The sequence below is a fragment of the Lactuca virosa genome, chromosome 9, assembly GCF_052849685.1.
Source record: "Lactuca virosa cultivar CGN04683 chromosome 9, Lactuca_virosa_CGN04683_v6, whole genome shotgun sequence".
Lineage (NCBI taxonomy): Eukaryota > Viridiplantae > Streptophyta > Magnoliopsida > Asterales > Asteraceae > Lactuca > Lactuca virosa.
Genome location: NC_136434.1, coordinates 216,980,573 through 217,008,044, shown reverse-complemented (window position 1 = coordinate 217,008,044; position 27,472 = coordinate 216,980,573). Strand labels below are relative to the sequence as shown.

The 27,472-nt window shown below is 37.0% G+C and overlaps 1 protein-coding gene and 1 non-coding gene across 3 annotated transcripts; both read right to left on the bottom strand.

The window, feature by feature from the left end:
- Positions 1-2,938: 2,938 nt before the first annotated feature.
- LOC145141603 (small nucleolar RNA R71) lies at positions 2,939-3,045 on the bottom strand. The gene has a single exon (XR_013722797.1). It is a non-coding gene; the product is annotated as a small nucleolar RNA R71 (small nucleolar RNA).
- Positions 3,046-22,476: 19,431 nt separating this feature from the next.
- On the bottom strand, positions 22,477-26,657 carry LOC145140836 (65-kDa microtubule-associated protein 1-like). Of its 2 annotated transcripts, none has more exons than XM_079074213.1 (10): positions 26,505-26,657; positions 25,730-25,817; positions 25,391-25,594; positions 25,049-25,297; positions 24,736-24,951; positions 24,487-24,642; positions 23,345-23,656; positions 23,188-23,275; positions 22,964-23,112; positions 22,477-22,887 (listed from the first exon to the last, which is right to left on the bottom strand). In XM_079074213.1, exons 2-10 carry the CDS (start codon positions 25,799-25,801, stop codon positions 22,624-22,626), a joined length of 1,710 nt encoding a protein of 569 aa, XP_078930339.1. In that variant the 5' UTR covers positions 25,802-25,817; positions 26,505-26,657; the 3' UTR covers positions 22,477-22,623. The 2 variants fall into 2 exon arrangements, with proteins under 2 accessions (XP_078930339.1, XP_078930340.1); XM_079074214.1 differs by having other exon boundaries at positions 25,730-25,822; positions 26,505-26,655.
- Positions 26,658-27,472: the final 815 nt, after the last annotated feature.

Below are 27,472 nucleotides of genomic sequence, written 5' to 3'. Positions count from 1 at the left end.
CAAGGCTCCGATACCAACTTGTAACATCCCAATTTTCAAGACCAAAAATTTTTGTTTTTAATTAAGTTACTCATAAAACGGTTTACTGAAAAACATCAACGATTCATATCATTTCATAAAAACTTAGCCACGTGTCTCAAGAACCATAACATAAAATAGTAATAATGTCAGAGTACAATCCCATGGATCTCAAAATGAGGAAATCATATGTGTGCGATGCGTTGCTACCGTGCCGACTCCTTCCCCTTCGTTGAAGAGGTACGTGAAACAAAACTGAAAACTGTAAGCACGAAGCTTAGTGAGTTCCCCCATCATACCACATACCATACAAATCACATACTTCCGAGCATATCTGGGTTCCCGGCCTACTCTGTCAGGCATATCTGGGTGTCAGACCTACCCTACTGAGTATACCAAGGTGCTCAACCTACCCCACTGTCAGGCATATATGGGTGCCCGACCTACCTTACGGTGTATCTCAACCGGTTACGGGGACTATTTCACCCCTACCACTACCACATAATAACATAACATAACATAAACATACTGTCTAGCATAGCTGGGTACTAGACTACCCCTTAGGCCCTATCGATCGGTAACCGGGGACTATTCCCCCTACTACCACTATCACATAACGTCATATCATGCTAGCTGATATTGCCATATTTATACATATTTTTAGGCAATATTTATTTACATTTTTATGAATAATTTGGTCATTTATATAAAATAATGGTACTTATAAAGATAAATTGTTATTTGCAGCCAAATTAAAGCATTTTCGAAGAAAGGGACCAAACATGACAAAACATGGAACTTTGGAGACTTGGAGTACAAAAGTAGAAGAAACCCACGAATTCAGCTTAAACTCACGACGTGAACCACAAGTTCACGATGTGGACTTGAATCTTCCAGAAGATAAATACGTGCGAAGTAAGAATCCGTGCCCGATAAGGATATCTCCAAGTTCACGACGTGAAGCTTCCTTTCACGACGTGAGTCACGATTTTCGGGAAAAATATATAAACGCTTGATCATTATGATTTTAAGAATTTTTGGCTGCCTTGGAGGGTTCCTGGAGACGAAATTCAGAAGGGAAGAAGTGTTGGAATAGGGTTTTTACCACCAAGGAAGAGAAGAGTACATCAATAGTTTATTTGTTTGGTACATTCATCATGACTTATACTATGATTTGTTTTAGTTTGTTTGTTGCTATGAGCAGCTGAATCTAGCTACTCTTGTTTAGCTAGATGAAGCTTCTGACTTATGGTTTAGTTTAATTTACTATGGATTTGTTAAGTTGGTAGTTTGCTTGTGTTTGATTATTATTACCTAGCATGTTAAAATTTGTTTCTTTAGTTGCTTAAATTCATGTTCTGTGTAGCTTAGTAACAATTAAATTACATGAACTTGAAACCTAGTGATTTAGTGAACATTGAATTGCTAGAGCTAGGATTGACCAATCTTGGATAGTAATTAAAGTAATTAAATTTAGCTGTGCTAGAGAACATAAATTATGACCATAATAGTGTTTGCATAATCTTACATAGCATATTCATAATCCATAACTGGTTATGTGTTTGATTGTGTGTGACCATACATAGTTTTACATGAATTAGTTTAGTATTGGTAAGTTTAGACTTAAATTACTAATACAATAATAACCAACTTGATAATCCATAATTGTTAGCTAACCATAAAGAAGAAGTGGATTCGAACTAAACAGGAGTGTTTTTAGTTATTGATTGAATTTGAGTTAAGTTAGTCTGGTCTTGGAAAATCGGATAAAAAACCCACTTAAAGCTTATTAAAAATTAGGTTAATTTAGTAGTAGATAAATTAATTAATCAACACTGTTCCCTGTGATCGACACCCGACTTACCCCGAGCTATACTATAGTCTGACTAAGTACACTGCCTAGGTGCAAGTAGTTAGTTAAGGTAGTTAGGTTATAAATTTAAAATTAGGTGTAGCTATTTGCACGCATCAAGTTTTTGGCGTCGTTGTCGGGGAACGACTTAGTTAATTACTGATTTATTTTGCTTTAAATTAATCGATCTTTTTTGTGGGGTAAAACCTGCAAAAAGTTATTTTTCAGTTTCATTTTTCTTTCTTGCATTACAGAACTCACAACGTAAGCTTTATAGGCTCACGACGTGAATCCTGTGATTCCTAGTTTTCTTTGTTTTTAGGCTGTCTTTCTATTTTAGTTCAGTTTTACGTTTTTATTTTGTTTATTTTACAGGAGTACATGACCAGAGGGTCCAACACACTTTTGGTGCCACCACTTGAAGATCCAGAGTCAACCCTTCACAATAATAAGAACAAGAACGTGAAAGAAGATCAAACACCAAAGAAGACACCTTGACAAGAATCCAAATCAGTGTTCTAAAAGAAATCAGGAAAGAAAACGGGAGAATCAAGCACATCGTCAAAGGACAAGAGCAAAGTTGAAAGCCTAGACCCAATTCCTAACCCAAACGAATCCAAATACGAATCTGAGGCCGAGTTTGAACTACATACGACCGAACCCGAAGATGAGTCAAGAAACGAGATGGCAAACATTGAAGAAATGTCAATGGGAGCTTACAAGAAGCGTATTCGAGAAGATGTTGGTTCGGGATTAGTACAATCCGCGATTCCTGCCACTGCCACATTCGAGTTGAAGGGACACATCCTTAATGCACTAAAGGATATTCCGTTTTATGGAAAGGATCATGAGGATGCTTTCAAACATCTAGATGAGGTCAACGACATTGCTGACTATTTCAATGTCCCAAATATCAATAGAGATACTGTCTTGCTAAGGATGTTACCACTTACTTTCAAAGGAGCTGCAAAAGACTGGTTGAAAGCACTCCCACCTGGTACAATCACTATTTGGGTTCAAATGCGTGAGCAGTTTCTAGACCAATTTTTCCCACCATCCAAGATAGCAAAACTCAAGAAGGCAATAGCCAACTTTGAGCAACAGCCGGGGGAGTCACTATACGAGGCATGGGAGCGTTACAAAGGATTGTTAAGGAATTGTCCTCAACATGACCTTAATATTCAGCAAGAGATGTCTATCTTCTATGATGGGGTCAATGTCATGACTAGACAACTCCTTGATTCGCAAGGCCCTCTCACGAAGAAGAATCCTAACCAGATCAAGGTGCTAATTGAAGAATTCGCAAAACACTCTCGTGAGTACCACAACCCAAGACAAGATGGAACAAAAGGCAGTGGGGGTGCACAATCTGAAGAAATGGCTGCTATGATGGTGATGTTGAATAATATGGACCGGAGATTGACTCAAATGGACCAATCAATTCATGCAATAAGAGTTGGATGTGAAAGGTGTAATGGTCCACACTTGACCAAGGATTGCAGCTTAGACGATAACGGGTACAAAAAGGCTCAAGTTTGCTACTCGAGTAGGGATAAGTATGATGAGGACTGGAGAAAACCAAAGAAAGAGTGGCTGCCATATGATGAATACAAGAGGCAAAAGGAAGAAAAATATAAGCAGACAGGCCGAGGCATCTACCAAAAAGAGCAACCACCAGCCGAAAAGAAGGTAGACTTGGAAAACATTTTGACCAAATTTATGGAAGCTTCCGAGAAAAGGCATGATGACACCGATGCAGTGCTAAAGGAACAAATAAAAATGATGAAAGAACTGCACACAATGATGATTGACCAGCAAGCCTCTTTAAGAAATCATCAAGCATCAATCCATAATTTAGAAGTCCAAGTTAGTCAATTAACTACTTTGGTGAGCAACAAATTATCCTCATAATTTCCCGAAAAGAATGCTCAATCCCATGTAATGATGATTGATACTGAAGAAGAGGCCATCTCTGAGTTCCTAGAAGCACTAGAAGTGGAGCCAAAGCCATCCGGATCAAAGCCAAAGAAGCCAAAACTCGAAAATGAAAATGTTGCTGAACTACCGAATTCACGTCGTGAACATCCTCTGTTCACGACGTAGCCTCGATCTGAACAACAAAATTCAGAATCGGTTCCGGTTTACCGACCACCTTTGCAATTTCCGTCTCGAGCTCATCTCAGTCCACTGGAAAGGGAACATTTGGAGTTTATTCAGCAAATAAAGGGTATTCCTATTAATACCCCTTTTATCGATTCACTTTCAAGAATTCCAGAATACGCAAAGTTCCTACAAGATCATATAGATACTCGTCAGCAATTAAGGAAGAATTCTAAAGTTGTTCTTAGTGACCAAAGTTCAAGAGTGGTATTGGGAGACATACCTAAGAAGATGGGAGATCCAGGACGCCTCACTCTTCCATGTGAGTTTGGAAATAACTTGAAGACTTATGCTTTAGACGATTATGGGGCTAGCATAAATTTGATGCCATATTCATTTTATCAAAAGCTAAATATTCAGAAAATGAAGGCAACAAAGATGATCATCCACATGGCTAATCATTCGGTTACTCATCCAAGGGGTATTGTGGAAGATATCCTAGTTAAAATTGGGAAATTCGTTTTTCGAGTTGACTTTGTGGTTATGGATATGAAGGAGGATGTTAATGTCCCAATTATTCTTGGTCGCCCTTTGCTGAATACTGCTAGAGCTTTAGTTGATGTTCGTGAATCCAAGCTTACATTGAGGGTTGGTGATGATGAGGAGACTTTTGGAATACAAGATGGTTTTCAAGGAGAAGATGTAAAAGGTGAGGTGTTCAATATGGATGAAGATAATGATCTTGAAGAATTGGAGAAGCTTATGGAGGAAGAAATCAAAACAATTCATCAAGTCAAACGCACCAAACCAAGAGCATCCGTCCCGTTCTTCGTTGAAGTCATTACCTACACAAAACCAACAACTTTGATGAGTGAGGAAAGCGATGAATTGTCGAGTGATGAAGATGAGGCTACTTCCAAGGAGACGAGTCCATTGGTGAAGGAGGAAAATATTCCTAGGGATCTTAATAAAAGTGAAGAAAATTTGGAGACTAAAGGGATCAAACGCAAGCTCGATGGAGACGAGACCAAGGCTAAAAAGGAGAATTCAAAGAAGGCGTACATTAGGCGAGTTCAAGCGTACAAGAGACGATGGAAAGAACAAAAGGTGCAGGTGGTGGACTCATCTGATAGCTCAACGTAGGAGGCACGGAGTCCGGCTCACGACTCCATAAAAAAGAAGCGCTTCTCGGGAGGCAACCCGAGTTTGGTTTGCATTTTCTTTTCTTTTCTTTTTAGGAATTTTTATTTGTAGGAAAGTTATTAATTCGTCATCCAAAAACTTTTAAATGGAAAATTAGATGTGGGGTACTTTGGAATTAAGAGGAAAACAATTAAAATAAACAAATATAATTCACTAAATTAATATTTGGTCCAGACCATAAATCACGTCGTGAGCATATGCTTCACGTCGTGAATTCGAATGATAAACGGGGGTTCCATAGTTTAGCCCAGTAAGTTTAATTGTAGTCGACCAGATTTTTCTTAAGCCCAACAAGCAAATCACGACGTGATTGAGCCCTTCACGTCGTGACCATTAAAAACACGGGGGGGAGGGGGGGGGGACCAGTTACATAAACACTTTGACCCACTCCCCATTTGTTTACTCTACTTTGTTGCACGAAGTGAAGAAGCCCCACAACCGATTTTCCCCATTTTTCTTCCAAATTTTTTGAATCTTTTGTCTCTTAACTTCATTTGGTAAGTGATTCATCCCTCAATTGTTACTATTGCTTATAATTTATCCATTTTAAGAGTTAGGGTTTATTTAGAAATTCAAAAACCCTAATTGGTTGAATTAGTTGATGTTTTCGGGATGCATGGCCTTAGATTAAGTAAAATAAACATACCCCAAGTATCATACATGTCGAATTTGGACTGTAACATGGCCGATCTAGAGTCACATCCCGACTGCGGTTCAGGACGTGAAACTCCAGTTCACGTCGTGAAGCCTGGGCGAACAGAAAAAAATTTTGTTTCGTTTTTAATGGGAAATCTTGGGTGTTTTGTTTTGTTTTGCTTGTTTTTGGTCATTACAGGAACATGGCTCCTAGAAGGGCAGTCCAGCAGGAGAATAACCCGATTGATGTGGCTAGCATTCACCCGTTGTATCGTTTTCCACAAAACATTTCTCGGGCATTGTTGACCACATACGAAAACCGTTTGGGATGGCTTTATAACTGCGAGTTTGCAATAGCACCCATTGTGGATTGGGGATGGCTACGAGGTGTGGGCATGGTTGTGGAATTGGAGCGTTATTGGACAAAGGTGTACGAGGGGGTTGATTTTTCTTTTACATGTCATGGGTGGAGGAATTTGTTTGCAATTTAAGAACCCGTTTATCGGGAATTATCGGTGGAGTTTTTCTCTACCATAAGCTTTGAAGAACGGACTGTGGATTTTGATTATAACCGGGAACTTTTTTTCTGGTTAGGTGGGGTATATCGAGAATATAGTCTTCGGGAGTTTGCTTGGCGCATGGGGCTATATGCGGAAGTAGAGACTCAATCTCCATTCTTTGTGCCTTTTTTACTTGGGTGTGTTCGGGATCTTACACCCAGAACTTTCGATGTCCAATTTTGGAGGACTATTTCAAATCACAAGTATGATCCTCGTGATTCTAGTGAATCACAGATTCGGAATCCCATGTATCGTTTTCTTCATCACCTTGTCACCTTTTCGATCAACCACAAGCACCATGGTGATAAGGTGTCCATTCAGAATTTGTTCTTTTTGTGGAGTATTATTACTCATGGGGTTTGTTGCGACCTTCCCTACTTGCTTGCTCGATTTTTGGGGAAGAAAGCGGCTAATTCTAGGCCCGGGAGTCCGATTATGGGAGGACATTTAGTCACCCGCCTTGCCCGGTCGTATAATATTTTGACTCCTAATTTTATTCGGAATCTTACTCGCTTTCCGGATAATGATTTTACGATTCAGTTTTTGGGTATTATGAGGGTGGTGGTGAATGATGGGGGTGGTTATGTGATACCCCCGGAGGATGTTGAGCAACAAATGGAGCAACCCGAGCAACAACCTCCACCAAGGCCCAGAAGGCGGAATGTTAGAGCCCGGGAAGACGTGGAGAGAGAACGTCAAGCAGCGCCACAATATGAAGGTGGAGTACCCACCGACCCGTTTCAAAGTCGGGTTGGTTCTTATTTGGACAATCTTCGCGGTGGAATGACATATAACACCCAACTTCTTGAAACCATGTTTTCTCACATGAGTGTGGTTCGACCACCTTTCGTGCCACCGCAATGCCCGTACATACCTACATGGGAGGAGCTATGGATACCAAGGGGTGATGGAGAGGGACCAAGTGGAGCACGAGGCGGAGAAGATGACGATTGATTACTTGTTTATTTTATTTTGGTTTTAATTTATGTTTGGTTTTTAAACTTGTTATGGTTTGTAAGACTTATAAGCTATTATGTTACTTTTATTTGTCCTTTGGTGGTTTTATTTCAGATTTGTTATGGAGTCTCGGGAGAGGAAGGATATTACGAGAGCGTATGCGTTTAGCCAAGGGTAATTTAGAGTTTCAAGTCAAGAGTCGAGACCCACAATTGGAAATAAGTGTGGGGTGCATATTGAGAGAGGGTAGAGTTATAAAAGAGTCTTAAGAACTTGCATTAGAGCGTCTTATTTCCTTAAGATGCTGGTAACAAGTCCAAGTTGGAAGGAGAAGTGGAGGATTTTATTTCCTGACTACCCAGTTTTCACGACGTGACACACTAATTCACGTCGTGAATCAAAAGTCATGGATTTTCAGAATTCGTTTTTCAGCAACAACACGACGTGTTCCTTACTTTCACGACGTGATTCTTAATTTTTCACATAATTGAAGTCCATTGGCGCATTTTACTTTATGGTTCACCACGTTTCTTCTTGAGATCATTATGAAGAGTATTATGGCTCGTTTTCTTTACCGTACAATGTGGCGTATGCTTTTCCACATTATTATTTACACCATGGAGATTTGCACCACTTTTATTGAAGATCAAAGTTTCGATTAGTTGCTTGTTGGCTCATTCACATATTTCGCGAGTTCAAGATCCAAGTTCCGATTTAGAAGAAGTCCATATTCGAGATGCACATTTCATCCACACGTTTGGAGTTCGATCACGCCACTGCTATCCCAGGGGAGTCTGTTCCTTTTCTCCCTTTTATTGTTTTAATTTAGTTTACGCATACAATGAGGGCATTGTATGTAATAAGTGTGGGGTAGGAGGTCGAAAAAGTAACTGCTTAGGTTGAAAAATTAAATTGCTAGAAAATTAGTAAATTTTAAAATTTTAGAAATAGATTTGAAATCTAAATAAATAAAAAAATTCTAGTAGTTATGATAATTTAAACTTAAGTTGCTAGCGTTGTGTGGGATGATCCGATGAGAGCTCAAATGTTTAGTTGAGCCAATATACGTTATAGTGCATTTGTCGCCTCCTTTATTCTAGTGAAATCATGGGACAAAAACACAAGCTCGCTTAGTTTGAGGAATGCAATATGTTTAGCAGCCTGTACTTGAAATGTATCCAGGAAAACTAATATCTCTAACCAATAAGGGTTGAAGTTAAGTGCCCCTGCTTAAGCATGTAGGGTTTTGAGTGAAAGGAAAAAAAAGTGAGTACATGTAAAAAAGAGAGAGAGAGAAATTACCAAAAAGTGAAAAATTGAAGAATTTTTGGAGCTATAGAAGTATTAAAGTTTGAAGATAAAAGATCAAAAATTCTGAAAAATCAAAAGTTGAAGATACTAAGAATTACACAAAAAGGTGGTGAATTCGAAGAAATCAAATATCAAATTTCAAAGAAATGAAGAATTCAAAAGCTCCATAGTGTGGTATCTAAAAAAGTTGTAATTCTCTAGATTATGTATGCTTGGGTAGCTTTACAAAAATACCTTGAGGTTAAAAAAGATTTTATGCGGATGGATTCGGAGGGATGCATAAAATGAGCATTGTTCAAAAGAGGTAGGCGAGTGTATATGAAGATGGTGAGTATTTAGAATTGCGGGGGGTCTTTAGGAACATTTTAGACACAAATACACGCGTTGAGGTCTTGGCATAATGGCTGAGTTTGAGTTGGATCATTCTATGTGATGTTGGTGATAAAGGTTTAATTTAAAAATAATCAGATTTGCTTGAGAGCAAGCAAAGTATAAGTGTGGGGTATTTTGATATTGCCATATTTATACATATTTTTAGGCAATATTTATTTACATTTTTATGAATAATTTGGTCATTTATATAGAATAATGGTACTTATAAAGATAAATTGTTATTTGCAGCCAAATTAAAGCATTTTCGAAGAAAGGGACCAAAAATGACAAAACATGGAACTTTGGAGACTTGGAGTACAAAAGTAGAAGAAACCCACGAATTCAGCTTAAACTCACGACGTGAACCACAAGTTCACGACGTGGACTTGAATCTTCCAGAAGATAAATACGTGTGAAGTAAGAATCCGTGCCCGATAAGGATATCTCCAAGTTCACGACGTGAAGCTTCCTTTCACGACGTGAGTCACGATTTTCGGGAAAAATATATAAACACTTGATCATTACGATTTTAAGAATTTTTGGCTGCCTTGGAGGGTTCCTGGAGACGAAATTCAGAAGGGAAGAAGTGCTGGAATAGGGTTTTTACCACCAAGGAAGAGAAGAGTACATCAATAGTTTATTTGTTTGGTACATTCATCATGACTTATACTATGATTTGTTTTAGTTTGTTTGTTGCTATGAGCAGCTGAATCTAGCTACTCTTGTTTAGCTAGATGAAGCTTCTGACTTATGGTTTAGTTTAATTTACTATGGATTTGTTAAGTTGGTAGTTTGCTTGTGTTTGATTATTATTACCTAGCATGTTAATATTTGTTTCTTTAGTTGCTTAAATTCATGTTCTGTGTAGCTTAGTAACAATTAAATTACATGAACTTGAAACCTAGTGATTTAGTGAACATTGAATTGCTAGAGCTAGGATTGACCAATCTTGGATAGTAATTAAAGTAATTAAATTTAGCTGTGCTAGAGAACATAAATTATGACCATAATAGTGTTTGCATAATCTTACATAGCATATTCATAATCCATAACTGGTTATGTGTTTGATTGTGTGTGACCATACATAGTTTTACATGAATTAGTTTAATATTGGTAAGTTTAGACTTAAATTACTAATACAATAATAACCAAATTGATAATCCATAATTGTTAGCTAACCATAAAGAAGAAGTGGATTCGAACTAAACAGGAGTGTTTTTAATTATTGATTGAATTTGAGTTAAGTTAGTCTGATCTTGCAAAATCGGATAAAAAACCCACTTAAAGCTTATTAAAAATTAGGTTAATTTAGTAGTAGATAAATTAATTAATCAATACTGTTGCCTGTGATCGACACCCGACTTACCCCGAGCTATACTATAGTCTGACTAGGTATACTGCCTAGGTGCAAGTAGTTAGTTAAGGTAGTTAGGTTATAAATTTAAAATTAGGCCTAGCTATTTGCACGCATCAAGTTTTTGGCACCGTTGCCGGGGAACGACTTAGTTAATTACTGATTTATTTTGCTTTAAATTAATCGATCTTTTTTGTGGGGTAAAACCTGCAAAAAGTTATTTTTCAGTTTCATTTTTCTTTCTTGCATTACAGAACTCAAGACATAAGCTTTATAGGCTCACGACGTGAATCCTGTGATTCCTAGTTTTCTTTGTTTTTAGGCTGTCTTTCTATTTTAGTTCAGTTTTACGTTTTTATTTTGTTTATTTTACAGGAGTACATGACCAGAGGGTCCAACACACTTTTGGTGCCACCACTTGAAGATCCAGAGTCAGCCCTTCACAAAAATAAGAACAAGAACGTGAAAGAAGATCAAACACCAAAGAAGACACCTTGACAAGAATCCAAATCAGTGTTCTCAAAGAAATCAGGAAAGAAAACGGGAGAATCAAGCACATCTTCAAAGGACAAGAGCAAAGTTGAAATCCTAGACCCAATTCCTAACCCAAACGAATCCATATACGAATCCGAGGCCGAGTTTGAACTACATACGACCGAACCCAAAGATGACCCAATTCCTAACCAAAACGGCCATCTGTGATTCGCAGAGTCGTCGGAACCTTCTTCAACCAACTCGTCGAGTTTATCCTTGAACTCGTCGAGTCCTTCTTCAGGCAAGAAGACACCAATAGTCATGGACTCGCCGACTTCCTTATGAACTCGTCGAGTTCGTCTTCATGCAGTTGGGACTTGTCTTGATGTGACATCCCCATTTTCATGGCCAGAAAAGACCGATTTTGTTTATGCTTTATAAAAATCAGAGTAGCTCTTTTAATAAAAAATGTTGCGGAATTTGTTCCCAGAAAAACATGATAAATACGTTATCAAAGCATTTCCGAAGAAATGTATTTTTGTTCATTTTAAAACATTTGGGATGTCATCATCAATACAGAAACATAAGCATAAACAGAACTTACATTCATTTACACTAGTGATCTACATCTCTTTAATCTCTCAGTGTAATGTAACTTCATATCGACACCTGTGATACAAATAAGCTTGAGTGGGTCAGGTTGGGAAACCTGGTGAGTACATAGGGTTTTCAACCCACAATAATTTAATTATTATGTTTAAACATCAAACAATCAACCCAATTACTCATCCCCATTATCTTCCTTACTCTTAAGGTCTACCCTAAGAGTCATTTATCCTGCATTCGTTCATTCCGAAGTCCATTGCTTCCAGGGTTTATATGACAGACACTAAGTCCATAGCTACCAATGCTCGTTCGTAAAGTACTAATTCCATAACTGCTAAAGTTCATTCATCGTGTACTAAATCCATAGCTACCAATGTTTATCTAATAGGTAGTAAGTCCATAGCTACCAACGTTTATCTAACAGGTACTAAGTCCATAGCTACCAACGTTTATTCGATAGGCAGTAAGTCCATAGCTACCGATGTTATTTGTTAGGCACTAAGTCTATAGCTGCCAATGTTCACTCATATCATCTTTCATCTCTCATCATTCATCTACCCATGTTTTACCCAACATATTCGTAGATATAAAATATATATACAGTTTAAATCATTTAAAACTTGTATAAAATCGTTCATCCAGCATAGAAAGCAAGTTTTCAAATAATATGCACACATAACACGTAATTTATATAAAATACTTCATATCTATGTGTAAGATGAAAGTAACTATGCACTCACTTGTTAAAGTGATGATTCCAAACTCGGGCAGCGCTTCACTTTTAACGATTCTATTTTCCTTCGACAAAACCTAGCATTATTATCGCTAAATTTTAGTCTAATATTTACCGTGACTAATTATTAGTCTTAGCATTATTATTATTATATAAACGTTTAAACAATATTTTCCAACCACTATGTACAGACAGGGCCAGACATAAAACACCGGAGGGCAGAACCATTTTGGCATATAGCACTTCTGAAATCCAACAACCCTATGCGGCCCTTTAAACCAGGTTCCCCGTACCGCGAGTAGTTAAAAAGATATTATAACGACACTTATATAACTCATAATAATAGCTCAAATAGTTATTATAAGGTCCTAATAACGTTACTATATTTAAATAAAAGCTATATTAAAAATTAGGTAGGCGTATCTTACCTACGAGGGGGTTTGGCTAGAAGCCGGAATCTGCAGAGGCAGGACTTCCGAGCAGAAATCTCTTCTTCTCGGAGCCGTCGAGCGCTCCGGGGCTTTCTTCTAGCGCTAGGGGAGTTTTTTGGGAGGTTTAGAGAGAGTGTAGAGAGAAGAAATAATGGGAAATGTGTGAAGAAAATGAGGGTGGAAGGGGTTGTATTTATAGGGTGAAATATGGCTGAAATTGGTGCCACATGTCACCATCTAGTGGCAAGCCTTGGGGAGAAAGCAATGGCCAAGATTGTGTCACAACACCCATTTTCGCACAGCACACTTCCGACTTCTAAAATCCGTAACTTTCGCATACGAGCTCCATTTTTGACGTTCTTTATATTCACGCGTAGGTAAAAATAAGATCTACAACTTTCCTTTTGACTCCGTCGGCTAATTCTCGACCGATCTTAAATTTACCAGTAGAAGGTGACTACACTGTTAAATGTCCGCGTAAAATTCATAACTTCTACATACGGACTCCGTTTCCGTCTGTCTTTTTGTCGTTGAGTTCCTATTAATGAGATCTTCAATTCTCATTTAGGTTGCGTTGGCCAAAAAACGCTCGATCTAAAATTCAAGTTTCGGGTCGTGCACTGCTTGGCCAAATCTTAGAAAAATCATAACTTCCTCATACGAAGTCAGATTTGGGCGTTCTTTTTATGCACGCTCTCGGTTTAACGTATACTACAACTTTTGTTTAGATCACTAAGGCCAAAAAGTCCTCTATCGTAAATTCACTATTTACGTCGCGTAGTGTCGTGTCGGTTTTGTCGCGAAACTTCGACGTGTCATAACTTCTTCGTTATAACTCGGATTTCGGCATTCTTTATATCTACGGAACCCTTGTGACATATTCTACAACTTGGTTAAGATTACTCCTTCTATATAATCTTCCATTAAAAACTCATTTGTGATGCTCATTGTCTCTAAATTGACTAGCCCGAATCTACGGGCGTTACACTTGAACTCGTCGAGTTCTGTTCTTGAACTCGCCGAGTTCCATGATCTCCAAGTCCACAATGAGCCGAACTGGCTGAGTGCTCTTCTAACTCAACACCTTGTCCATTATCAGAAGGGTTTGGGAAAAACTGCGACCCGACTCGCCGAGTCGTATGAGCGACTCGTCGAGTCCCTCCATGTCCACAACTATTTAGTCGATTTCAGTTGGTCTTAATGCATCCAAAACATAGATCTGACCTCCTAGGGTCCATATTACACGTAAAGTTACAAACTTTACGTTCATGCATGGGTCTTCAAGCCCAAAAGGTCCAAAAATGGAGTCTACAAGATGCATGGGGTTCTTATGGAAATAAAGTTGGCACCTTTATGCCATAGGAACCCTTCATGGTTCCAGATCTGAAGTCATAACCCCTTAGGACCACAAAAACCCGAATATGGCTCTACAAAAGCTTAGAAAAGGTAAAAACTTGCCCTAACTAGAGATCTAAGAGATAGATGGTCAAGGTTGAAGCTTTTTACCTTGAATGAGCTGGAAATGAAGCAAAACCTTTGGATCTACTTGCTTCTTACGGAACCCCCAAGCTTCCACTTCCTTCTTTAAGCTTCAAACAACCAAAAACACACAAAAATGGCTCAAGAACACTCTAAATGCTTTAGGGTTTCGAGTTAGGGCTTTACTGGACTGAAAGAGGCGATGGAGGAGGTTGGACGAGATAAGGCATTTAAATACGGTGCAAACCCTAAATATTAGGGTTTCATCCGGACAGACCTACTCGCCGAGTCGGGCTCCCGACTCGTCGAGTAGGTTACTTAAAATCCGCGTCCAAAGTCAAGTCTACTCGACGAGTTGGTCCTCCAACTCGCCGAGTCCCAGTGTAAAATATGCAATTATTTAAATTTAAAATACGTACCGGGAACCGGGTGTTACACAAAATCACGCACTCTAAGCCTATAAAATCTCAATTATATATGACCCTAATGTATACACTAAGCCATCATAGCTCACCTGCAAGGACCCTTAGTTTTATATGAATGATATGTTTCGTTCGGACGAGAGAGTAATTTATAATTATTTACTAAGGATTTTAAATATATTTATTGGGAGAACGTACCGCTGCTCACAGGTGATTCCGGGAAGGTCTCTCCTGCGCTGATCGTCAGCACTCTTCCATCCCTGCCAGAGTTCCTTGTTATTGGACAATCCCTCCTAAAGTGTCCAGGTTCCACACCCGTAACAGGTCGGGCTTATTCCAATGTTGGGGACCTGGGAGATTGGTTGTGCCGGTGCCCTGCAGAAATGGGCAGTATGCCCCTTCCTGTTGCAATTCTTGCAGTGTAACTCTCGGAAAGCTCCATAGTGATGAAAACCGCACTTGTTGCATTTTGGGCGAATCCTAGCATATGGTATTCTCGGTGTTGAGGTAGTAGGGTTAGTGGGGGTATGAGCTGCTACAACTTGTTGCCTTTTGGTAGGTCCTTGAGTTCAGTTGCTCCCTTTCTTTTTCCAGGACTTTTGTTTCTTGGTCTTGGGCTTGTGGTTTGGGGTGTCCTAATAGGCATCCGCTCGTTGGTGCTCTTGGTTATTACCGTGATTGGAATTGTCGATACCTATTCCATTTCCGTTTGTGTTGTTAGCGTTGAGTTGTGCCATGACGGCTGTCACAACAGCTGTCACTGCGGCTTGGAAAGTCGCGGAGTCTATCTGTAGGATCGGTGTTTTGCCAGGGTGCTGGCTGTCTCCATGGGAGGACATGATTTTGTTGCATGATGAGAAGCGGGCTCGTAAGTAACTATGGTCATTTCTAGTTGTATCTCATCTATTTTTACAGACATACATTTAGGTATGCACGCTTATAAGTCACATGTTTTGTTGTATGGTTCTAAATGTTTTTGATCTACATTCCTTTGATGTATATTTGGTAATAAATAGTAGTAGGTATCGGATGATCGTTAAGTTTAACAAAAGAGGGTATAAATATCAGTACAATGAGTTGATTTAGATTACATGGGTTCTTGGAGGGCGTACCTCTATTGATTTACTAATACTAGTTGTAACAAAATACATAATAAACCTAGGACATAGTACGAGTAGTGTAGTGACGCTCATATGCCGAAATAATGCACAAGGTGCTCAGCCATTTCACTCATTTCACGAGTGGCCTCTTCCGCCCTCTGCTCTGCTAGGGCTGCCCTAGCTTCGGATGCAATGAGTTGTTGTCTTATGGTGGCCACTTCTTCCTCTAGGGAGCGTAGACGGTCGGTAAGGTCCTCATGCGCTGCTTGCTGGTTCGATATTGCTCCCGAAGGGTAAGGCTCGCTAAGGATCCCTCTGGTGCCTTCATCCTCGTCTGACTCCTCATCCGAATTCTCCCCCTCGTAGTCCGTATCTTGGTATTCTTCAGGACCCGCTTCTGGGTTTTCCTCTTGAACCTCTTTTGGCTCCTCCTCGATCCATTCGTTGGCCACTACGGTAGAGTAGTAGGGATCTTCGTGATGAAATTCAGCCATGTTGTCTGTGAGAGAATAGGGGTATGAGAAACACGTAAAAGATTTAAGTGTGTGTGTGTGGGGGGGGGGGGTCATATGGTATCCTAAAATACTCCTATAGTATTTTAATTATACGTTTGATTCTAGAGCTCCCTGGTATACGGAGTTGGTAAGTTTTTAGACTGGTTGTTATTGTTTTAGTGTCACAAAATACTCCTATAGTATTTTTAGACTTTATGTTCGATTCTAATGTTCCTTTGCATGTAAAGTTGGTAAATTTTAGACTTGTTGCAACACCACTATCACTCCCACACACATGTTGGTCATATCTCAAATAAATATAGTTGATCAGGCTATATTTATCCAAGATATGATTACATAACTGTCCAGGTTTGACTGTGGTGTCCAACATTTATTTGTTTTGTTCTTATTATGACACTGTTCTAGTATGTATACTTTTTATAAAATACTTATATTTTTAAAGTATACTTTTAGTCAGAGTGTTTTAGTCCCATTGTATTTATTGTTGTATATCTTGTATGGTTTGATATACTAGTTCACTATAAACAATGCTCTGATACCAATCTGTCACATCCCCGAACCAGGACGGCGGAAACGTCCGGGGGCGGATGACGTCATTGTATAGTACCATAACAATTGAATATGAATGAAACATAGCATTACAAGTGACATACATTGAAAATACGTACTTACATTGTTTACATATTGTACTTGTTCATCAGTTACACAAAAGTGACAAAAAGTAAAATTTCATAAGGTTACACCACTTGACCTCATAGCAGAGCTAATTACCTGTTATTGGATCCCTGAGAATACAAGTAATTTTGAAAAGTGTCAACTAAAAAGTTGGTGAGTTCATAAGCATTTTTGTATAAAAATGGTTTTTCACTTATTTAGAATAGTTCTCGTAGTACTTTCAGAAAATCCGATATTTTCTATAAAAATGATTTGTAAGTCTCGTTCCAAAACTGTGAATATATGCATGCATGTCCTTTGTTATCTTTTGTTTGTAAAAGTAAAGTGAACGTTCCCAGAAAATCCAATATTTTTCTGATGTAAGAAAGACTGTAGTCTTAAACCCTAAGAACGAAAGTGTAAGAGACTGAATACTTGAAAAATGATTTGCAGCTTTATAGTTTAATAAAACCGATGAAGTGTAAGTTTCCCGTAAACCAAAATTGTATTGTTATTCCCTATGTGAGTCGCTATAACCATGCTTAATATGACTGATATGCATGTCATGACGTTCTTCAGGCGTCGATTTCGGTAAGATATTTGTCACCCTAGACTGGCCCGTCTAGCTGTAGCGAACAACTCAGGTGTGGGGGTGTCAACCCCGTATAGATCTATACACAATTACCTCGCTCTCCCTCTAGGAGACTCTGGTTATAACTACATGACTTATGGTGTACGCTAGTTGGGTACGGTGAAGGAAAGTCTCACAAGAGTCTTAACAGATTTACGTGAACTATGACTCCGTTTACTCGCAAAATAAGATAATTATGCCTTTAAATAATTATGTGTCCTTTGGAAGTGTGGTTTGTGTTTTTCAAACTATACCGATTATAGTTTATTATGTTGTTTCTCAAGACATTTTATTTGATCATGTATATAAATACATATAAGTTAACATGTCTAAGGTGTTGTTTGTTTTTTGGAAAAAACCTCTTCAGACCTCTTATTGCTGCGCGGCGCAGCACACGCGCAACACTTTTAATCTCGCAGCTGTTTGTTTTTCAGAAGTCTTCGGATTAAAAAACCTCTGCACGTGTTCTTCTTGGCGCAACACTTGTTTTGCCTCTTCCTACTTCTTCCAACCTTTTCTTCTTCTTTTTTTCTTGCTAAAATATTGATTATATATTGTTGAAATCTTATTTCACATTTTTTTTCGTTTTTTTTTTGTTTATTCTTGTTGAATTTTTTTTTCTTTTTTTTAATTGAGTAATAATAATTTGTTGATGAAATATCATTATTTTATGCTAAAATATCTTTATTTTTTGTTAAAATATAATTATTTTTTTGCCGAAATATTATAAATTCTTGCCGAAATGTCATACATTATTAAATTTTCGTATTAAAAAATTATTTTCGGATTATAAAATCAGTTTATTTAAATTTTTTAATATCTGCAGCAGCATACAGATGTTAAAAAAAACAAAGACGCTTCTTATTACAGTCTGCAGCCGTTTGGTCCACCTCTTCTAGTGTAGAGGTGGTCCGCAGACTTTATGAAATTTTGCTTCAAAAAAACAAACAGCACCTAAATGTTATGTTTTAAAAGTATATATATCATAATAACTTACATCTAACACAAGTATAAGAACTTTTAGTATGATAAAGACAATTTCTAGTTTTTTTTTGTCCCTGTTTTTAGAAAAATTATAGAAAAATCATCGTAAGTCGAAATTCGGATCCGTAAACTCTGAGAGTTTGTAAATTGAGTCTACTTTGTTCATAATTTTTATTATAATTTTTAATGGTCTCAAACCAGTGTGAAAATGTTCATCTTCACAGACTGGTCCGAAATCATTTCTGAAATGATAGGCAGTTTTGTAAAAATCGCCAAAAATTGTAGAAAAATCGTATGAACGTGTGCGAGTAGTCCTTAGAAAGGTATAATTTGAACTATTTTCATATTTAATATTTTTGAAAAATATTAAGTTTAAGATGGTCAAAACAGTCCGTAAATAGACCATAACTTTTCTGTTGAAAGTTGATGTTTAAGTTTAGGTTATACATGTTTGAACACCATACTCATTTTTGCTATTTTTGAGTGTATAACCCATATCCACAAGTATTTATGCAATATATATGTTAACAAACACATTTCTCATGCTTTTTATGAAGATGTATAAGATAAACTACATATTCATGTAAATACCTAAAGGTTAAACACATAACACATTGGTCCATGCAATTATCCAACGGTTAAACGAAAACTTGACTTGTATTCCCCCTCAAAAGTATGAAAAATCGAAAAAAAAGTGGGGTATAAAGCTCACCTTGAGGATTTTCGAGATGTAGAGGGAGAAGGAATTTTCGAGCCTAGCCTTGTGTTCTTGGTGAGATTCTCGAAATGGTGGTGTTTCTAAGAGCTTAACACACAAAAAAATGAGTGTGTAAATGGAATGTTCTTGGCATAAAAATGTAATAAAATACTTTGAGTTTAACATGGACTTACCAAGAAGCCTAGAATCGATTTTTGATGATAATGAACTCGAGATTTTCGAGAGAAGAAGGATAAGAGATTTCTTGAAGCTAAGTGAAGGAAAAAGGAGGTTGTGAGGTGTATGGAAGGGGGGGAGGGGGTCGGCCGATGCATAAAGAGAGGGGGAAGGAGAAGAGTTGACCTTGGGATTTGATGATGTGAAGTTTACATTGATACATAGAGGATCATGGCCTTGATACATGGAAGATAATTATGAGGTGTCAATGCTTATTATCCATCCTTTTTCCTTTTCTCTTTTCTCCTTTTTTTTTTTTTTTTTTGCTTAAGCCAACTGACCCAAGAGGGTTCTCGGCCCAAAGGGTGGCCCAAAAGAGTGGGTTTCGATTTTGGCTTGGCCCAATAAAAGTTTTCGGCCCAAAGAGGCCCAAATGAAAGCTTTCGGCCCAATACGGGCTAATGAAGGGTTTTCAGCCCAATGTAAAGCCCAATAGAAGTTTTTGGCCCATTAGGGCCCAAAGAGAGGTTTTCGGCCTAATAAGACCAAGTGAAGAAGTTATCGGTCCAATAGAGCCCAACGAAGAAGTCTTGGTCCAATAAGGGTTTTGGGCCGAGAATTCTTGGGCTAAGGCCCAAAATTGATTAGACTTGGCTTATTGGATCGAGTTTTGGACTTGCATGAGGTTGTTTCGACTTGAATCACAATGTATGAACGTAGGAACTTAAATAGCATTGTAGTTTGAATTTCACTAAATGGGATGTTGCAAGGTTACATGGAGGAAATTGTCTTTTACAAGGACCAAAATCTTAACCCTAATTTGCTAGTTGTGACATCATCCCCCCGTTAGATGGAATTTCGTCCCGAAATCTACTCTAGAGTAGCCTTCAAGAACTAGGGAAGAGATGTGGGTACTTGTGCAGCATTTGGTCTTCGCGTTCCCCGGTGAACTCTGGCCCTCGCTTGGCACTTCATCGGACCGTCACGGTGGGAATGCGGCTTTGCTTCGATCGCTTCACTTCTCTGTTCATTATTTATGCGAGTTCCTTGACGCAGTGATGGTGTTCATCTACTTTAATCATATATATATATATATATATATATATATATATATATATATATATATATATATATATATATATATATATATATATATATATATATATTCCCGATCCAATGAGGACTCTAATTTCGATGAATACTACAAGAATAATTATCCACCACTCATTGCGACAAGGGTACACTTGTCAAATTGATTTAATGGGAGGTGGGCTAGAATAACGCGAGTTTGTTGCGTCATAGGATTTACGTCGTTAATGTGCCGCTTTTTTATGTTTGGATGCGTTAGTTATTTGGACTTGTGCGACATCTATATTTCCGTTAAAAATTATAATTTTTCTTTATAGGACGTGTTCGGCAAAACTAGCTGGTAGTGGGTAACAGGTAGCGTTTGATTTTGGATCGTTTTGTTGAAAGCTACTCCATGTAGCTTTTGATTTTGGAGCGTTGTGTTTAGGTTAAAAGCTAAACGCTTTTGTCGACGAACGGGGTTTTTTCTTTTTTACTAGCGAATTCTTAAAAGTTAGAAGCCAGAAGCACTCAAAAGTTGCGTGCTGAACACGCCCATATTTAAGGAGATTCCTAAACTTTAGGTGGTGTCATATACCCATTTTTTTCTTCTAAGAGTAGATCCACCTCTACAAAGAAAAGAAGGAAATTATAACAAGGGAAATCTCCAGAAAAGTCCTAAAATTTTACCCTAATTTACGAAAAAGTCTCAAACTAAAATTTGTTTACGAAAAAGTATGAATTACCGGTAAAAATGGCGATTTGACCCCTTTTTTCCGGTTTACCGGTTTTATTACTTACATGTTTCACTAAAGTCCCATTATTTTACCCTAATTTGCGAATAAGTCCCAAAATAAAATTTACTGATGATTTGACCATTTTCTTCATGTAACATACATTTTATCGGTTTCATTGCTGACTTAGACACCTAGTCATTAAATTAGCTGATAAGATGAATACAATGGGTTATATAATGCCACATTTACTGTAAAATTTGATACCCATCTCATCGGCTCATTTATGACTATCTATCTACGTCAGCAATGAAACCAATAAAATGTGTGTTTCCAAGAAAAAATGGCAGAAAATGAGTTGATGTATGATGAGATGGATATATTGGGTTACATAAGATTAGATTAGACAATTTGATATTTCTTATAAACGTAAAAAAATAACACAGTTGTTGTTAGTTTATGTAATTATTGTAGTATTCGTTGGATGCATTTTATGTTCGAAAAAGATATACAATACATAAGGATATCAAGTTTTATGCTAAACATAGCATTATATAACTCAACATATCCATCTCATCATCTCATTTAATGACTAGGCGTCCGGGTCAGCAATGAAACCGGTAAAATGTATGTTACATAGAGAAAAGGGTCAAATCATCAGTAAATTTTATTTTGGGACTTATTCGCAAATTAGGGTAAAATAATGGGACTTTAGTGAAAAAGATAAATAATAAAACCGGTAAACCGGAAAAAATGGGTCAAATCGTCATTTTTACCGGTAATTCATGTTTTTTCGTAAACAAAATTTAGTTTGAGACTTTTTCGTAAATTAGGGTAAAATTTTAGGACTTCTCTGAAGGATTTCACTTATAACAAATTTCAAATACTAACAGAAAAAGAAAAAAAAAATATCGGTGCATCCATAATGAAATAAGTAAATAACCCAACAATAGATCACAACCTTTAGGTTATTTGGGCAAATATTATGCATCACAAAAACCATGCAGGTTATCTCATTAATCAGCAATTGCAAGTTGCACTCTAGGATACAAACTTATGTTTGTCCACCATATTGAGGTGACAAAACTAATTGCTGAAAATAAAAATTGATTATCTACTTGGGTTATGAATATTATTATCTAAGCATGTATATTATTTATTTTAATTATAAAAATATTACTCTCTAGTCTCTTCTACGACGAATTTTCATATGTTGAAACAATATAACGATAAAGATGGACAAAATCACTGAACCAGAAGAAAAGTTGATGCCACGGTCGCCGTTGATGTCATTAAAAAAAGATTACTTTTTGGCAGAACGATATTATTATATAAATATTAATTGATTTGGTTTTTCATCTAAAAAATTTAATATCATCACTAAAAAAATCCAACGGACACCCCATAATTATATGTAGCATCGTCTTTGCTAATGAGAACTATGAAAGAATATTAAAGCATCAACCACATAAACCCCCCAATAACTTACATCATAAATATACCCAGATTAAATCATGTATATATAATTTTTCTATTTCACTTATTTAAACAACCTTCAAGGTGTAAATAGACCAGGATCCTCCTTTGATATAGCAACATAGTTCAAAGGTGCTACGGGCCTCGGGACATCCCTTTTGACATCTCTATTTACCGATTTACCCCCGCCCCCATTTTGATTCAAAGACAACCGTCTATTAAGACCTCGTGACCCCGGGCCCACCACCTTCTTTGTGCTACTTAGCGGGCGAGCAGGGCTTGGCTTTGAACCAAACATGGCTTCTTGCTCTGTGTTCAGTTGTTCATGGAATTTCTTCTGATCCTGTTACATACAAATACATTTATCTATTTAAATAAGTTTTAGCCCTACAAACATTAAGTGAAATTACAAAACTAACCCTCATCCTTCTTTTTTCTTCTTCTCTATCATGCCTCAGCACTGCATATTCGTCCAGCATGGCGAGTAGTGGAACACCATCATAAGCAAAAGTAAATCCATGTTCTTCTTCCCATGTTCGAGTTTTAGCAACCAATGTGTCAACAAGACCTGCACCAATACAATACAAATTACGAATCTGCCCTTGGTTACTTTAGTAGGACTAAAATTCTGGAATTTTGTTACCTGGGATTTTGCTAACCAAAATTCTGGCCTTTTCAGCTCGTTTAAGATTCAAATGGGCCCCTCTGCTTCCACTATACCTGTTATCATCCTGTCACAATGAAATTAAAAATTAAAAATTAAAAATGTAAAATAAAATAATTTAATTTATAAAACTGACCCTATTGTAATCCTCGAGCCAACTCTCTTCTTCGCAAGCTGACATCCACTTTTCAACCTTATCCAAAATATCTTTTCTGCTGAGGGCTTCTTCTTTTGCTTTAATGATTTGAGCATCCATGTCAGCTACCAAATCAGAAGGCTCCACGTGTCCAGAATCAATTAAACCCAAAATTTTCTCCCTTGCAGACTGTGTGTCAATCTCTATGTGTGCACGTGCAAATATCTCTTCAAGCTCCCCTTGCTTCTTTAAAGCAATTTCTTTCATTCTGCTACCTTTTAATTCATCCAATCTTTCAACTTCCACCTCAGCCTTAACATTGCAACAATGTAACATCAAGAATTTATATAATATATCTAAAGTAAATTACAAAAATGGTCCCTGAGTTTAGGTGGTTTTATACAATTTTTGTACCAAAATGTTCTCTCTTGCAATTTTGGCACTTATTTGAGGGTTTTGTAACGTTTTTGTGCTTGTTCCAGCAACAGTCCCTAAGTTTAGCTAGTTTTGCAATTTTGGCCCTTACATGAGGTTTTTGTAACATTTCGGTCCCTAAGTTTAGCTGGTTTTTGCAATTTTGGCCCTAAATTCAGGTTTTTGTAACTTTTTGATCTTTATTTTAAAAATGATCCCTAAGTTTTGCTAGTTCTGCAATTTTAGCCCTTACATGAGGTTTTTGTAACATTTTGGTCCCTAAGTTTACCTGGTTTTTGCAATTTTGGTCCTAAATTCGGGTTTTTGTAACTTTTTGATCTGTATTTTAAAAATGATCCCTAAGTTTAGCTAGTTCTGCGATTTTGGCACTTACATGAGGTTTTTGTAACATTTTGGTCTCTAAGTTTAGCTGGTTTTTGCAATTTTGGTCCTAAATGCGGGTTTTTGTAACTTTTTGATCTGTATTTCAAAAATGATCCCTATGTTTAGCTCGTTTTTTGTAATTTTGGCCCATAATTCAAGTTTTTGTAACGTCTTGGTCCCTATTTAAAAAATGGTCAATGATTTTAGCTGATTTTTGCAATTTTGATCCAAAAAAGTCGTCTTACAATTTTGGTACTTATTTGAGGCATTTCTAACATTTTGATCCATGTTCCAAAAAAGGTCCCTCAGTTTGGCTGATTTTTGTAACAGTAAATTTTGAGTACCTGTTCAATTAAATCAAGAGCAAGAGCCCCAGGGACATTCACTTCATCAACTGAAGAGGATATTTTACATGTAACATGATCAAACAAGCTCCTTTCTTCTTCAGATGTATCCATCAAATTCCAAAGTTTATTTAGCTCAGCTGCCAAATCTTGAAGCTGAAAAGACAAGAAATTTGTCACCTCAAATCATTGAGATATTTTTACCCTTTTTTAGTATGTAAAGAAGTGAAGGTGTGAAAGTGTGTTTACCTTTTGTAACCTTTGCTTCTTGGCTTCTTTTAATGATAGAACGGTCTTTGCCAGCCTGGCAAGTGTGTCATTGCTTATGCTTTTAGATTGAGTGTCAGTGGTGTCATTCAAGCTAGGGTGAACTTCTGTGACTGTAGCATAAAAATCAATCCCAAGAACAGCACAAATATCATGTATGATGTTCACAAATTCAAGAACTTTGTTCAATCTCTCACTCTGCAAAACAGAAGTTGACATTAGTCATCATAGTTTTAGGCAAATGTGTAAAAAATTTCACCTCTTTTAAAAATGAGGTGAAGTGCTTATTGCTTACCTTTTCTTTCTCAAGTTCTTGCAGATGATCATGAAATTCATCTAACTTCTTTACAGATAGGTCAGACTCATCAACTGTAAAGCTTCCTGTTTGTTCATTAGTCCCTGAAATTTCTCCACGGATCTTTTGTATTTGTGTCAGGACATTTGCAAACTTCTTTACTCTCTCCTCTTTCTGCTTCAATAAGTGTTCTAGAGCTGGTGCAATGGCAGCAAGTTGTTCCTTAATGCTTCCAGAAGTCTTCACAGGCTGCAAATTAATCCACAAAAGAACAAAAAACCATAAATACTATAACAGAAGAAAAAAAATGAGTTCCAAAATGGGATATAGTCTGTTACTTACAATGCCAATGAATGATTTCTCTCCAAGGGATGCAAGAAGAGTGGAGAGTTCAAGTTTAGCATCTGCAAGTGCTTGAAGAAGGTGTGCCCTTGATTTTGCAGCTTGTTCCACTTTTCTCTTATACACATTCAAGCATTCTTGCTCTAGTTGAAGAAGCATCTTATCCCTTTCCACATCACTTTCACCTACTTCATCCCAAATTTTCTGCATTACCACAAAGAATCCACTTACCCAATCAATTAAGATATCAAACCCTTTATCAGAGAAGCTTTTGTGAAAGGTAGTGAAACTAATAAATGATTAAAGATGAAATTAGCAAGTAGCACAAATGTATTTTACCTGCAACTGAAGCAGCAAAGAGCCACAAGTTGTTTCTCCAAGAAGAGGATGTTGAACATCAACCCCTGCCATTTGGTATCCCTGCAAACTGGCCTAACAAAGCTTTAATGAGACAGCTACTATGAATGTGCATGACAACTAATGAGAAAACATTGCTAAAAGTAATAAGCAAGTTTGTTTCAGTTGGCATCACTTGAATGCAATATCATGTTTTTCAATGAGAATATAACAAAAGTTTAACTATTAGATTCAACCGTTCAAGCTATAACTAAATTCAGACAATAAAAGTGATTTGTGTATTTAAATTTCATAAAGTACGTTGCATCGGTAAGAAAATTAAAACAACCAACCCAGATATAGGCATGTATGAACAAAATCTATAAAACCCTACATTCGGCATTGATGTTACCAACTCCAAAAACTCGATCGTGACCCAATCTTGTAATTATTATTACCACTTCAAAAAATATGTTCACATTCCTCATACAAGAACCAGAACCTTGAAACAACATACATAAACAATTCCCTTCTCTGAACATTTCGTGGCTACACAAAAATGTACCTCAATGTAACACTAACAAGTAGCAACGCTACATTTCCAACGAATCAAGCGTCTTTACGAACTTCAAACGTCACAGATCTCAAAAAGAACACCGAATTCAAGCAGAAACAAAAAAAACGAACAGAATGTACTCAAAATGCACAATTATATCAAAATTGCGCAACAAACTAGCTAATTGGTACCGATGATGAAGCAAAAAATAAAAAAACTTACAGCAATCGGACACTGGATTAGGGTTTTTGTGAGGTTTTGCCTTTCAGAGTTCTTCTAGTCTCCCTCTCTTTTCTTTTCTTTTTTTGTTCGAAAGAGAGAAAAAACGAAAGAAGGAAATGGAGCGTGTCGAAGATACAGTCGTTGAGCAATGAAAGTTGTCCTAAATTGGTTTTTACTTCTTTTAAAAAAATTTAAAATAATTGCAATAAATTGGGATTCTTTCCATTAATTTTGGGTTTGAATAGCTGCAATAACAGTATATATTTTTGGTAATATATATCTTTTACTAAAAATAATATTATTAGTTAATTTGTTCCTTATTTTAAGACCGTTATCTTTATTTTATTCAATATAGCATAAGTTTTTTGTCCGCCAACTTTTATGTATTTAAATTGGTGTATTGTACATTTGTACTATAATTATTCTTATCCCCCAATAGTTCTGCGGTTTTGCCTATAGTTTTAAGCAAATGATAACCTAGGATTGTTATTTTACACTTAAAAATATGGGAAAAATACCGGCAATAGTAAAAAAATGGAGGGTATTTTCAAAAAATAGACACAAAAAATTGGATTTCCGGATATAGACATGGATTCCGCGGAGATAGCTCCGCGGAGCTCCGCGGAATCTACTGTAGCTCCACGGAATGACAAAATCGTAAATAAATGAGTGTATTAAAAAAAAAAAAAAAAAAAAAACTCAAGATCCATTCCGCGGAGATACCTCTGAGGAATAAACTCATTCCGCGGAGGTAGCTCCGAGAAATGGATCTTCAGTTTTTTTTTTTTTCACATCGATTCTTCGAGGTTTATATTCATTCTCCAACTAATTATTTTCAAGCAAAGATTATTATACTATCATAATCTTTTTCTTGAAAATAATTAGTTGTGGAATTAATATAACCCCCGAAGAAACGATCTGAAAAAAAAAATAAAAAATAATAATAATAATAATAATATTCCGCGGAG